Here is a 14,453-nt window from a genome sequence, read left to right as displayed (position 1 = left end):
TATTTTTGATTGAAATAGCTTTTGATTTCAGTAAATATGACCTCCTAACACTGCAAATTCAGCAAATGACCATTTTCAGTTCTTTACAGCCTATAAAATGTTTTGAAACTCTGTTATGCATAATAATTTGGAACAGTGCATTTTGAGTTTTTTTATTTTTGAAAAAATACTGTTATCATTGGGAGGTTTGTTCAATAAAATTTGATTTATAGTTTAACGGTTGATGACTTGAAAATTATACTGACTATCATTTGCATCGACCATTTAGGAAAATCAGAGAAAAATATAATTTACATAATAATTTGGAACGTGGTGTATGTGTAGTCAGTTTTCATTGGTCACAAGCACGCACTCATTGTTTACACTCTGGCTTCCCAAAGTCTCTTCACAGGGGTTGGATTTCAGCAAATGGAGGGATTTCTATAAAAGATGACTGTGCCAGCGGGGGTGTGGTCAAGCGTCAGTCTGTGAATGGAGGGCGGAGTCAGGGAAGGTAAGTGGCAGAATCACTGCACCTGATGGGAATTAACCTGTATTTGTGTGTCTTCCCCAGTGACCGCACCCTATAAGTGGAGAGAGATACAGTGCCTTGAAGTATTCATACCCCTTGAACTTTTTCACATTTTTCCACCTTACAACCACGAACTTAAAAGTTTTTTATTGAGATTTTATGTGATAGACCAACACAGAGTAGCACATAATTGTGAAGTGAAACGAAAATGATAAATGGTCTTCAAATTTTAAACAAATAAAAATCTGAAAAATGTGATGTGCATTAGTATTCAGCCCCCCTGCGTCAATACTTTGTAGAGCCACCTTTTGCTGCAATTACAGCTGCAAATCTTTTGTGGTATGTCTCTACCAGCTTTGCACATCTAGACACTGAAATTTTTGCCCATTCTTCTTTGCAAAATAGCTTAAGCTCAGCCGGATTGGATGGAGAGCATCTGTGAACAGCAATTTTCAAGTCTTGCCACAGATGCTCAATGGGATTTAGGTCTGGACTTTGACTGGGCCATTCTAACACATGAATATTCTTTGATCTAAACCATTCCATTGTAGCTCTGGCTGTATGTTTAGGGTCATTGTCTTGCTGGAAGGTGAATCTCCTTCCCAGTCTCAAGTCTTTTGCAGCCTCCAACAGGTTTTCTTCCAGGATTGCCCTGTATTTAGCTCCATCCATCTTCCCATCAACTCTGACCAGCTTCCCTGTCCCTGCTGAAGAAAAGCATCCCCATAGCATGATGCTGCCACCACCATGTTTCACAGTGGGGATGGTGTGTGCAGGGTGATGAGCAGTGTTAGTTTTCTGCCACACATAGCGCTTTGCATTTAGGCCAAAAAGTTCAACTTTGGTCTCATCTGACCAAAGCACCTACTTCCACATGTTTGCTGTGTCCCCTACATGGCTTCTGGGAAACTGCAAACGGGACTTCTTATGCCTGTCTTTCAACAATGGCTTTCTTCTTGCCACTCTTCCAAAAAGGCCAGATTTGTGGAGTGTAAGACTTATAGTTGTCCTGTGCACAGATTCTCCCACCTGAGCTGTGGATTTCTGCAGCTCCTCCAGAGTGATCATGGGCCTCTTGGCTGCTTCTCTGACCAGTGCTCTCCTTGCTCGCTCTGTCAGTTTAGGTGGACGGCCATGTCTTGGGAGGTTTGCAGTTGTGCCATACTTTTTTACATTTTTGAATGATGGATTGAACAGTGCTTCTTGAGATGTTCAGAGCTTGGGATATTTTTTTATAACCTAACCCTGCTTTAAACTTCTCAAGAACTTTATCCCTGACTTGTCTGGTGAGTTCTTTGGTCTTCAATGATGCTGTTTGTTCTTCAGTGTTCTCTAACAAACCACTGAGGCCTTCACAGAACAAGTATATTTATGCTGAGAGTAAATTACACACAGTAGGACTCTATTAACTAATTAGATGACTTCTGAAGGCAATTGATTGCACTGGATTGTATTTAGAGGTATCAGAGTACAGGGGGCTGAATACTAATGCACACCACATTTTTCAGATTTTTATTTGTTTAAAATTTTTAAGACCATTTATCATTTTCATTTCACTTCACAATTATATGCTACTCTGTGTTGGTCTAGCATATAAAATCTCAATAAAAAACTTAAGTTCGTGGTTGTAAGGTGGAAAAATGTGAAAAAGTTCAAGGGGTATGAATACTTTTTCAAGGCACTGTAGCAGAGGAAGGGAGCTCTCCCCAACCTGGACACGTGTGTGTGTGTGTGTGTGTGTGTGTGTGTGTGTGTGTGTTTGGGCAAGCGAAATGAGAAGCTGAAAAGCTAAAATAAAAGAGTTTTGTGAGAACTCAGTTCTGGCCTGCCGTGCTTCTGTGCTCCACCCACCTTAACTATTTCTACAGTGGTGCCGAAACCCGGGATGGAGTACAGAAGAGAACAGCCTCATGGAATCCTCCCCCTTCAAGGACCTAGTCCATGCCCTCGCCACGGCCAAACAGAGCCAGCACCAGGCGCTGGTCGCCCTCCGGAAGGAGCAGAAACAATGGTTTGAAGCCCTGGTGCTGGCGCAGCAGGAAGATCGCCAGGCGTTCTGGCACCTGCTCGCATCGGCAGGGTCCACCATCACCACCGCTGCGGACCCTCCCCACCTCACCCTAATGAAGATGGTTCCGCATGACGACCCTGAAGCCTTCCTCACTCTTTTTGAGCAGGCAGCAGAGGCATGGGGTTGGCTGGTGGAACAGCGCGCGGTGCGCCTCCTCCCCCTGCTAATGGGCAAGGCACAGCTGGCCATGCTACAGCTCCCTGCCGACAGCCAGCTGGTCTACGCCGACCTCCGCAGGGCCATCCTCCAACGTGTGGGGCGCACCCCGGAGCAGCAATGGCAGCGCTTCCGTGCGCTGCACCTGGAAGAGGTCGAACGGCCATTCGCGTTTGGCCAACAACACCGGGAAGCCTGCCGGCGGTGGCTGAGGGCCGACAACCGCGGCGCTGAGGGAATCATTGACATGATGGTGCTGGAACAATTCATCGCCCGACTTCCGGAAGGAACAGTGGAGTGGGTCCAGTGCCATTGCCCGGCGTCGCTGGATCAGGCCATCGAGCTGGCGGAGGACCATATGGTGGCTGTTCCAACAGCAGGACAGCATGTCTCCTCTTCTCCCCTCTCTTCTCTCCCCTTCTGTTCCTCGTCCCATTCCCCCACCACAGAGGTGGAGGTCGGCTCCACCCCAGCCGGCCTGCCGCACCCGCGGTGCCCTACTGTTTCCTACTTCCGTGTCTGTGTTCCCCCCCCCCCTCAGGTGAGTGAGCTCCAGAACACCGATGCAGAGGGAGAACCTGGGCCGGTATGCTGGTGCTGCAGGGAGCCAGGGCACCTCCAGCATCAGTGCTCGGCCATGGAGATGGGTGCGGTGGTCTGGATCCCTGACGTGCCAGGAACCGCCCTCGATTGGGCCGGAGCGTATTGCATATCGGTGAGTATCCAAGGGGATATGTATCAGGCTTTGGTGGACTCTGGCTGTAATCAGACCTCAATCCACCAAAGCCTGGTGCAAGACGAGGCATTGGGGAGAGCACAATTGGTGAAGGTGTTGTGTGTGCAGGGGGATGTTCACAACTACCCTTTAGTGTCGGTCAACATTCTATTTCAAGGGGAGAAATTCAGAGTAAAAGGTGGTGGTTAATCCTCGCCTTATCCACTCGATAATTTTGGGGACTGATTGGCCGGGATTTAGGGAATTAATGGCACATTTAGTGAAGAGTGGGGCCTACCATAATTTAGTCGGGGGAGGTCCCAGTGTGGCATTGGTGGGAGCAGCTGTCACAGAGCCGTCTACGTCATCACCGCATCAGAGTGAGGAGCAGCATGCTCCTCCTCCCTCTCTCGGGGAATCCCTCGCGGATTTCCCGTTAGAGCAGTCGTGAGATGAAACTCTGCGGCATGCGTTTAACCAAGTGAGAGTAATCGATGGTCAAACACTCCAGCCAAACGCCACCCCGTCCTTCCCCCATTTCTCCATTATTAAGGATAGGTTATACTGAGTGACGCAGGACACTCAGACTAAGGAACCGATAACACAGGTTTTAATCCCAAAGAGCCGCTGGGAATTTATATTCCAGGCAGCTCACTTTAATCCCATGACCGGACACTTGGGGTAGGATGAGACACTAGCCCGAATAATGGCCCAGTTCTATTGGCCAGGGATTCGCGGCGATGTCTGTAGGTGGTGTACGGCGTGCCGCAAATGCCAGTTAGTAAATCTCGTGGCCATTCTAAAAGCGCCTTTGTGCCCTCTGCCATTAATCGAGACCCCGTTCGAAAGAATTGGGATGGATCTCGTTGGGCCATTAGATTGGTCAACATGAGGAGATCGCTTTATTTTAGTTCTGGTGGACTATGCAACGCAATATCCAGAAGCAGTGCCTCTTTGTAATATCTCAGCACATAGTATTGCAGAAGCACTCTTCCACATCATCTCCCGAGTTGGAATCCCCAAAGAGATTCTGACTGATCAAGGCACTATGTTTATGTCACACACACTGCGCGAACTGTATGGGTCACTGGGGAAGACACACAAACACAGATTAATTCCCATCAGGTGCAGTGATTCTGCCACTTACCTTCCCTGACTCCGCCCTCCATTCACAGACCAACGCTTGACCACACCCCCGCTGCCACAATGACTTATGACAATGATGACACACATTCGTCACCGTGATGACTGCTAGTAATTTTCTCTTCATCACTGATGGATTATGTTTGTCAGTGACAAGTGTGACAAGTGCCAGCGGGAACCCTGGCCATTATTTAGTTGAATAAAACTTAGTTTCACATTGCGCGTTGCTCAGTTTGGTATAGATATGTACAGTGGTGCTTGAAAGTTTGTGAACCCTTTAGAATTTTCTATATTTATGCAGAAATATGAACTAAAATATCATCAGATTTTCACACAAGTCCTAAAAGTAGATAAAGAGAACCCAGTTAAACAAATGAGACAAAAATATACTTGGTCATTTATTTATTGAGGAAAATGATCCAATATTACATATCTGTGAGTGGCAAAAGTATGTGAACCTCTAGGATTAGCAGTTAATTTGAAGGTGAAATTAGAGTCAGATGTATTCAATCAATGGGATGACAAATCAGGTGTGAGTGGGCACCCTGTTTTATTTAAAGAACAGGAATCTATCAAAGTCTGATCTTCACAACACATGTTTGTGGAAGTGGATCATGGCAGGAACAAAGGAGATTTCTGAGGACGTCAGAAAAAGCGTTGTTGATGCTCATCAGGCTGGAAAAGGTTACAAAACCATCTCTAAAGAGTTTGGACTCCACCAATCCACAGTCAGACAGATTGTGTACAAATGGAGGGAATTCAAGACCATTGTTACCCTCCCCAGGAGTGGTTGACCAACAAAGATCACCCCAAGAGCAAGGCGTGTAATAGTCAGCGAGGTCACAAAGGACCCCAGGGTAACTTCTAAGCAACTGAAGGCCTCTCTCACATTGGCTAATGTTAATGTTCATGAGTCCACCATCAGGAGAACACTGAACAACAATAGTGTGCATGGCAGGGTTGCAAGGAGAAAGCCACTGTTTTCCAAAAAGAACATTGCTGCTTGTCTGCAATTTGCTAAAGATCACATGGACAAGCCAGAAGGCTATTGGAAAAACGTTTTGTGGACTGATGAGACCAAAATAGGACTTTTTGGTTTAAATGAGAAGCGTTATGTTTGGAGAAAGGAAAACACTGCATTCCAGCACAAGAACCTTATCCCATCTGTGAAACATGGTGGTGGTAGTATCATAGTTTGGGCCTGTTTTGCTGCATCTGGGCCAGGATGGCTTGCCATCATTTATGGAACAATGAATTCTGAATTATACCAGCAAATTCTAAAGGTAAATGTCAGGATATCTGTCCAGGAACTGAATCTCAAGAGAAGGTGGGTCATGCAGCAAGACAACGACCCTAAGCACACAAGTCGTTCTACCAAAGAATGGTTCAAGAAGTATAAGATTAATGTTTTGGAATGTCCAAGTCAAAGTCCTGACCTTAATCCAATTGAAATGTTGTGAAAGGACCTGAAGCGAGCAGTTCACATGAGGAAACCCACCAATATCCCAGAGTTGAAGCTGTTCTGTATGGAGGAATGAGCTAAAATTCCTCCAAGCCGGTGTGCAGGACTGATCAACAGTTACTGGAAATGTTTATTTGCAGTTATTGCTGCACAAGGGGGTTACACCAGATACTGAAAGCAAAGGTTCACATACTTTTGCCACTCACAGAGATGTAATATTGGATCATTTTCCTCAATAATAAATGACCAAGTCTAATATTCTTGTCTCATTTGTTTAACTGCATTCTCTTTATCTACTTTTAGGACTTGTGTGAAAATCTGATGATGTTTTCAGTCATATTTATGCAGAAATATAGAAAATTCTAAAGGGTTCACAAACTTTCAAGCACCACCATAAACAAAAATATTTTTGTTACTCAGTGAAAAATAGTCAGCGGAAATCGCACTACAGGCAGTGATTTGCCACCGCTGACAGGCTACTTTTGAGACCTCTGCTGTAATAAGCATAAAGATGTCTGAAAGTGATTTCTTTAACTGCAGCGGGCAAGGTAAATCAACAGAGCGGGGAAGTTTTTATCAATGGGGTTTAAAATTGGGCATGGCCAAAACCCCTTCCTTTGTGTATGTAAGCAAACCAAGAAACCATCCAATGACAACACAGTGTATGCAAATGAGGCAGGTAGTGATCCAATCAGCGTGTATGTGGGTGGAGTCTTTCCAAGACAGCGCTCCTACAGTCTGAGCTCAGAGCTTCTTTTTTTTTTTTTTTACCTTTTTGGTCACTGTGACCTTGACCGGATGACCATCAAAATGTTGGAGGTTCTATTTGAGACCAATGTCCATCTATCCTGAAAGTTTCATGAAGATTGGTCTAGCCATTTTCCCATAATGTTGCTAACAAAAAAACAAAGAAACCCAACTGAAAACAATACCTTGCCCCGCTTACTCCGTAGCAGGCGAGGAAAAAAAATGCTTTTTGACAGAAGGAAGCCAATGTTCTATTGAATTGTTTACCTGTATGGATGGTGTGCAATTGTGGGGCTATGCATTCACTGTTCCACTGCTTAGCCTCCATAGATTTCTTATTGCAGCTAGTAGATGTGCTAATAGATGTCCATTGGGAAGGAGTCACACTACACCATGTTCAGTAGAGGGGTTGTGGATCAACAGTTAGTGGACAGTTTGCCATGGTTTATGACAACAATAATAATAATAATAATAATAATAATAATAATAATAATAATAATAATAAACATGAGTCTGAAGATTCAGACAAAGACTAAGTGGTCAAGATTTTGCTTTATAGCAAATAAGTGGAATTAAATCTAACAGCTTTCTGCTAACAAGGCAAACTGTAAATGCAGACAGTGTATCTGTGAAGTACAGAACCTTTCACATTGTAAGATCAGTGTGGAAAATAAGGCCGGACCAGCAGACATTGACCGGTAATTTTCGCATTTGTCTGTCTGTATTTCAAAAGCATCAGAATGGATGGCCGATAAAAAAATAATTCAAATGTGTCCATCTGTATTTCAAAAGCATCAAACCGGATGAAAAATTGTAAAGATATGGGTCTAATCTACTTCTAATTTTCTTCCAAATGTTACACTGGGCGAATACATTATGTCGTAACACAGCCTGTGATTCACCGATCACAGACACGCTTGATGAATGATAAGTCACCTGTCATCAGCGAGTAGAAGTGCATTTTGGCATGACACCATGCAATGCTGTTATCAGCTGGGTAGGTATACCACTAACGTTAAAAGAAAATAGACTACTACAGGTTTTAGACCCTGATAAAGTGTTTTTTCCATCGTATTTTAACCCTCTGGGGTCAAGAGCTTCGCCAGCGAAGCTCAGTAGGTTTAGAATGAGTAGGTCAGGCATTTATGTAGATAAATACCTTTGTGAGTTTTTATCATACAAGCATGATAAACATATTGACAGAAACTTTAGACTTTAAGTTGTGCCCACTGACAAGTAATATTAAATTTTTTAAATTACCTAAATTAGATGAAACATAAAACTTGTCACCTTACTTGGTCACACTGGAGTCAGAGCACTGAGTGCCCACTTACGCATTCATAAAAGACTATTCACAGGGTAATGGCATGATAATCACTTTCACTTTTTCGGTTTCGATTGGTTTCTCTTTTGCAGTGTTTTCTTCTATTTTCTAAGTTCTAGTCCAGCAGATTTTAGTCTGAATGCCAAATGATATTGCCATGTCTAGTTTTAAGTCATTTTGTTACAAAATTACTTGGAATATCATACTCAAAAATTTAACTCTATCATGTAGGAAGAGTTGTGCTGTCAATTACTAAATTTCTCATAGACTTATTATAAAAATAGTCATTGTTAACACAATATTTCATGGGTGTTTTGAAGTATCTATATGAGTACCAGTAAGTTGTAACCAACTGGAACATCCCCCCCAATACTTTTTTCTAGACAAGGAACTAACCTGTGTGTAGCTACTACTGTTTTTTGGGTATAACTTTAAGCATGTTTTTCTTGAATCTTCTGACATTTTCTTGTAAATTATATTCAATTTGTAGTGTAATTACCAACAAATGTCTAGTGTAATTTGGCCTTTGAAGATCACAAATATGTGCCTGGAAATAGCTGAGAAGCCATCTCCAGGCATCTAAAGCCCTTCAGCCTCCGGTTGACTGCACCGTTCCGGGCCTTTGGCCCATAATTCGGACAGGCTGAAATTTGGATGAACAGACAACATTTCGGACTTGTCTGTCTTATGACAGTCTGCTTAAAATTCCTTATTTCCCACACTGTAAGATAGGGCAAAGACTGGGAGAGAGAAAAGAGGATTATTGAGTGGATAATGTCTGCACATCAGAAATACATGTGAAATACTTGTTTCATATGCAAAGGCTAAGAACAAAGGGAAAATGTCTCTTTCAATAAAGTTTTTTGGGTGTTTTTTAAGATATAGTTGGGAAATTCTGCTGAAACCTGTAAACCCTGGTTAATGATATTAGATTCAAAAACAGCTGAAAAAGGTACATCTAAAGCCATACAAAACAAGCTGCTAGACTGTATGTTGAATGACTGTATGTTGTTAACACTTAACTGCTTATTACAGCGTTACTCTAAAATCACAAGTGTGATCACCTCTCAACTTCATTTTGTTTGAGGCTATGTGATTATTAATGTTGTCCAGTCCAATCAAAATCTATGGTTGTGAGCTGCTGCTGCACATTAATCTACTATTTCTCTTCATGTATTTTTGTTATTTTCTGTTAATTTTGTTTGCCTTCAGGAAAGTGTTGAGTTCACTGACACACACCTGCATCTTTGGCCCATTTAAGGATGGAGGTGACCTCATTGCCCCGTGTGGTGTTACACTGGCCCTTCACAGCTGCTGCACTCACACCCACTGTGCCCTCATTGGCCTTTACACCACACAGGTATGCCGTAGCTGTGCCAGCACTGTCTGCCACCTGAGCATTGGTGTTGTAGGTCTACAGAAAGAAGCTGGTTGTGAATGTTTGTGAAATAATAAAGCTTCGATGTTGGTCTAATGCCAGAGCAAGTTAGTATTTATACTGATAGGAATAATAAAAGATAAAGATTAATAATACAGTAATGTAAAAAAGAATATAATTAATATGTCAAATAAGATTGCATTATTGTGTTATTTATACTTTAAAAATTACTGTATATTTAGCATTAATTTTTTAATTACATTTTTTATTTGAGAAACAGGTTATACATGTTGCTATTAAATTTGTCATCATGCTACCAGTCTTTGTCATCAAACTAAAGTAAGATAATTAAATAAATAAAATTTAAAAAAGCACCAATACTCACATCCATCTCCATACTCCTATACACATATACCTGATCAAGTAGGCAAATTCAAAATAAATAACTAAGTAAAATGAAAGCAAAAAAAAAAGCATACATGCTTATCTACATCTGTATACACACTCTCATATACAGTGTCTTGCAAAAGTATTCATCCCCCTTGGTTTTTGTCCTGTTTTGTCACATTACAAGCTGGAATTAAAATGGATTTTGGGGGGGTTAGCACCATTTGATTTACACAACATGCCTACCACTTTAAAGGTGAAAACTGTTGTTTTATTGTTACACAAACAATAATTAAGATGAAAAAACAGAAATCTGGAGTGTGTATATAGGTATTCACCCCCAAAGTCAATACTTTGTAGAGGCACCTATTGCTGCAATTACAGCTGCAAGTCTCTTGGGGTATGTCTATATTAGCTTAGCACATCTAGCCACTGGGATTTTTGCCCATTCCTCAAGGCAAAACTGTTCCAACTCCTTCAAGTTAGATGGGTTGCATTGGTGTACAGCAATCTTCAAGTTATGCCACAGATTCTCAATTGGATTGAGGTCTGGGCTTTGACGAGGCCATTCCAAGACATTTAAATGTTTCCCTTTAAACCACTCCAGTGTAACTTTAGCAGTATGTTTAGGGTAATTGTCCTGCTGGAACATGAACCTTCGTCCCAGTCTCAAACCTCTGGCCAACTCAAACAGGTTTTCTTCCAGAATTGCCCGGTATTTAGTGTCATCTATCTTTCATTCAGTCCTGACCAGCTTTCCTGTCCCTGCAGATGAAAAATATCCCCACAGCATGATGCTGCCACCACCATGCTTCACTGTAGGAATGGTGTTCTCAGGGTGTTGGGTTTGCGCCACACATGGCATTTCCTATGATGGCCAAAAAGATCAATTTTTGTCTCATTTGACCAGAGAATCTTCTTCCATATGTTTTTGGAGTCTGCCACATACTGTTGGGCAAACTCCTTAAGCAATTACTTTTTTTTGGCCACTCTTCCATAAAGCCCCACTCTGTGGAGTGTATGACTTAAAGTGGTCCTATGGACTGATACTCCCATCTCCACTGTGGATCGCTGCAGCTCCTTCAGTGTTATCTTTGGTGTCTTTGTTGCATCTCTGATTAATGCCCTCCTTGCCTGGACTGTGAGTTTTGGTGGGCGACATTCTTTTGTCAGGTTTGAAATTATGTTATGTTCTTTCCATTTTTCTATAATTGATTTAATGGTGCTCCATAGGGTATTCAAAGTTTGAGATATTTTTTATGACCCAACCCTGATCCATACTTCTTCACAACTTTGTCTCTGACATGTTTGGAGTGCTTCTTGGTTTTCATGTTGCTTGCTTAGCAGTCTTGCAGAGTCAGGGTCCTTCCAGACCAGGTTGATTCATACAGACATCATGTGACAGATCATGTGACACTTTGATTGCACACAGGTGGATCTTAATCAACTAATTATGTGACTTATGAAATGAATTGGTTGGATCAGCTCTTATTTAAGGGTTTCATACTAAAGGGGGTGAATACCTATGCACACTCCAGATTGCTGTTTTTTTTTCATCTTCATAATTGTTTGTCACAATAAAACAACAGTTTTCACCTTTAAAGTTGTAGGCATGTTGTGTAAATCAAATGGTTTTAACGCCCCCAAAATTCATTTTAATTCTAGCTTGTAATGCGACAAAACAGGACAAACACCAAGGGGGATGAATACTTTTGCAAGGCACTGTACATTCCCTTCATTCATACCTGTACATATTCAGGTGTATCCCTGTACAATCATATTCAGAAACCCCACATACATATTTCCTATACATATTATTTAATAAGGAAAAATATAATAATAATAACCTGGCTGTTTATGTGTATACCTCTGACTGAGAATTGTCTAACTCCTAAAAAAAAAAAAAGAAACAGAACCAGTGGAGTGGCGCCAAACATAGGGGGAGCCATTATGTCGAGTTAGTCAATATCTTGTCTAAAGGTTGTTACATAATTTGTCCAAGTTTTCCAGTATCTTTCAAACTTGTCTTGTTCAAGCTGAAGAATGAAAGTTAGCTTCTCCATTATAAAAATATCCTGAACCACCTTGACCTAGTCCTCTATTGTAGGGGAATCTATTGCCAACCATTTCCTCATGATTGTTTTCTTACTCGCTAATAGTAAAATACTGTACATATATTTATTTTCAAAACCCTTCACAGTGTCCAGTCTTAAATCCAAATACAAAGTCTCAAGCCCTAACGGAATCACTGTTTTCAAAACTTTCTCCATGACCATTTTAATTTTCTCCCAGTATTTTGAAAGGGTCGGGCAGTCCCAAAACACATTTCCATGTGTTGCTTTACTCTCACCACAGGACCTCCAACATGATGTACCTCCTCCTAGGGAATGCCATTGTAGTGGTACTCAAAAGAACCTTACTATATTTTTCCACCCAAATTCTCTCCAAGATAGAGCTGATGTACTCTTCCATTGTTGGAAATTAAGTTTTTCCCACACCTCTAACTGCATTGTAATATTACTCTCCTTTTCCCATTTCTCCTTTGTATACGTTGTATCTTCCCCTTTTAACTCTTGTAGCCCCTTATATAACTTCGATATTTTTCTGTGACCAAGGTCTGACTTGTAACCCAGTAGGAATATCCTCACTATACCTGAATTAATTTTGTCCAAGTCCTCCTTTCTCATTGTTTTCCCTACGTAGTGTCCAAGTTGCAAAAATCTATAAAAGTCAGGATTGGTTAATCCAAAACGATCTTTAAGATCCTGGAAGTGTATCAGTGCGTCAGAGTGCAGGCACTTATGGATGTAAATGCAGAGGAGAGCAGGGAAGCAGACTGTTGACAAAGCCAAAACGGTAGACAAGAATCGAGGTCAGGAAACAAACAAGGGTCAGTCAATCAGCAAACAACATAGAGGAGACGAGACAAATAGCATAAACGAAGGAAGGCTAGCAAAGGTCAGAAACTAGAGAGGCAGATAGAGAAATACAAGGCTTGGTATGAACTGGGTAGATACAGAATGGTACTTTGCATTGGAGTGGAGTGTGAGAGTGGTTTATATAGGAGAGGGGCTAATTGAGGAAATGAGTGTCAGCTGTAGTTAATATTCAGGAGACAGAGGGCACTGTGAGTCTTGGGGATTGTAGTCTTGAATGTCCATGTTTGTAGTTCGAGTGTCAACAGCAGGTTTACTGACAGAGCCCCCCCTCCCCGAGGAGCTCCCTCTGGGAGCTGAAGTTTTCCTAGGGTGCCCTCTACTTCATGGTGCTGGTTTGTGTGGATGTTGAGCATGAAATTATTGTTTGAGAAGAGGGTCTAGGATGTCCTTGGCAGAACCCAGCTTTGTTCCTCAGGTCCATAGCCTTCCCAATCTACCAGGTACTTGATGTGTCCTCTTCTGTGTCTGGAGTTGAGAATCTTATTTACCTGGTAGACGGGTTCTCCCTCTAGGTGTTCAGGATGTTCCTGGATTGGAGTGTTCTCAGCCAGGGGGCCCAGGACCGCTGGTTTGAGGTTGGAGATGTGAAACGTGGGCGATCATCTGCTGTGAGGGGGGAGTTCTAAGCAGTAGGAGACTTCATTGCGTTGCAAAATCTTGAATGGCCCAATGTATCATGACTGAAGTTTTTTGGAGGTGTTGGGCTCTCTCAGGTTCTTTGTAGCCACCCATACTCTGTCACCTGGGGAGAAGTCTGGGTTTTCTCCTCTGTCTGTCTGCATATTCCTTATACTTCGTGTTGATTGTTTCGAGGCATTGGTGGCTATATTGCTTAACTGTGTGTAAACCATTTTGTCTACTGCCTGTACCTGGCTTGGTGCATCGTCCCAAGGGAACAAGGGTTGTTGGTAGCCGAGTATGCACTGAAATGGTGTTAGCTGTGTAGCGGAGTGTCTGAGGGAGTTCTGTGCATACTCGGCCCATGGGTATGCCGAGTATGCACTGAAATGGTGTTAGCTGTGTAGCAGAGTGTCTGAGGGAGTTCTGTGCATACTCGGCCCAACACTTAATAACATCATTTGAAACAATCTCTGGCTGCAGACAGGGAGGCAGAGAATCCCCATGCATTTTCAACATTTTTCTTGACTTCGTTCTTAGATGTATTCTCCATCGAATTAGTAAAGAGATATGTAATCCCGGAGTACTCTTTTTTTTTTTTTTTACTTTAATTTTTATTGATGTTTTCATTCAACAGTGAGAAATAGCAATCACACACCAAAAGAAAAAAAATACACAAAGACAAAAAGAAAAAAAAAACAAAAAAAACCTGAAACTTGGGGAATCACATTGTATTTTCAGTCTTCCTCTCCAAAGTCATTATGACCGTCTATGTTTGAGTCCTTATATAGAGTCCATTTTGTCCATTTTTGTTCTCCTTGCTCCTCTTGTAGTCTTATACGAAATGTCATCTTTTCCATTATGTAGATTTCCTCTACAATCGCCAGCCATTGATTTTGGGTAGGTGGGTCCACTTTACACCAGTTTTTGGTTATAGCTTTTTTACTAGCTGTTAGCAGAACTTTAACTAAATACTTATCTTCGTTTTGGATATTTCCCTCC

General features: G+C 42.0%; 1 protein-coding gene across 1 annotated transcript in view; it reads right to left on the bottom strand.

The window, feature by feature from the left end:
* Window positions 1-14,453, bottom strand: part of alpl (alkaline phosphatase, biomineralization associated) — a 177,633-nt gene that overhangs the window by 18,519 nt on the left and 144,661 nt on the right. The window contains exon 5 of the mRNA XM_060909801.1: window positions 9,369-9,543. Coding sequence (XP_060765784.1) covers window positions 9,369-9,543 — 175 coding nt within the window. The remainder of the gene's footprint in view (window positions 1-9,368; window positions 9,544-14,453) is intronic.

This window comes from Neoarius graeffei, chromosome 26 (assembly GCF_027579695.1).
Source record: "Neoarius graeffei isolate fNeoGra1 chromosome 26, fNeoGra1.pri, whole genome shotgun sequence".
Classification (NCBI taxonomy): Eukaryota; Metazoa; Chordata; class Actinopteri; order Siluriformes; family Ariidae; genus Neoarius; species Neoarius graeffei.
Note: the sequence above shows the minus strand (reverse complement) of the source record. Positions and strands in the feature narration are given on the sequence as shown.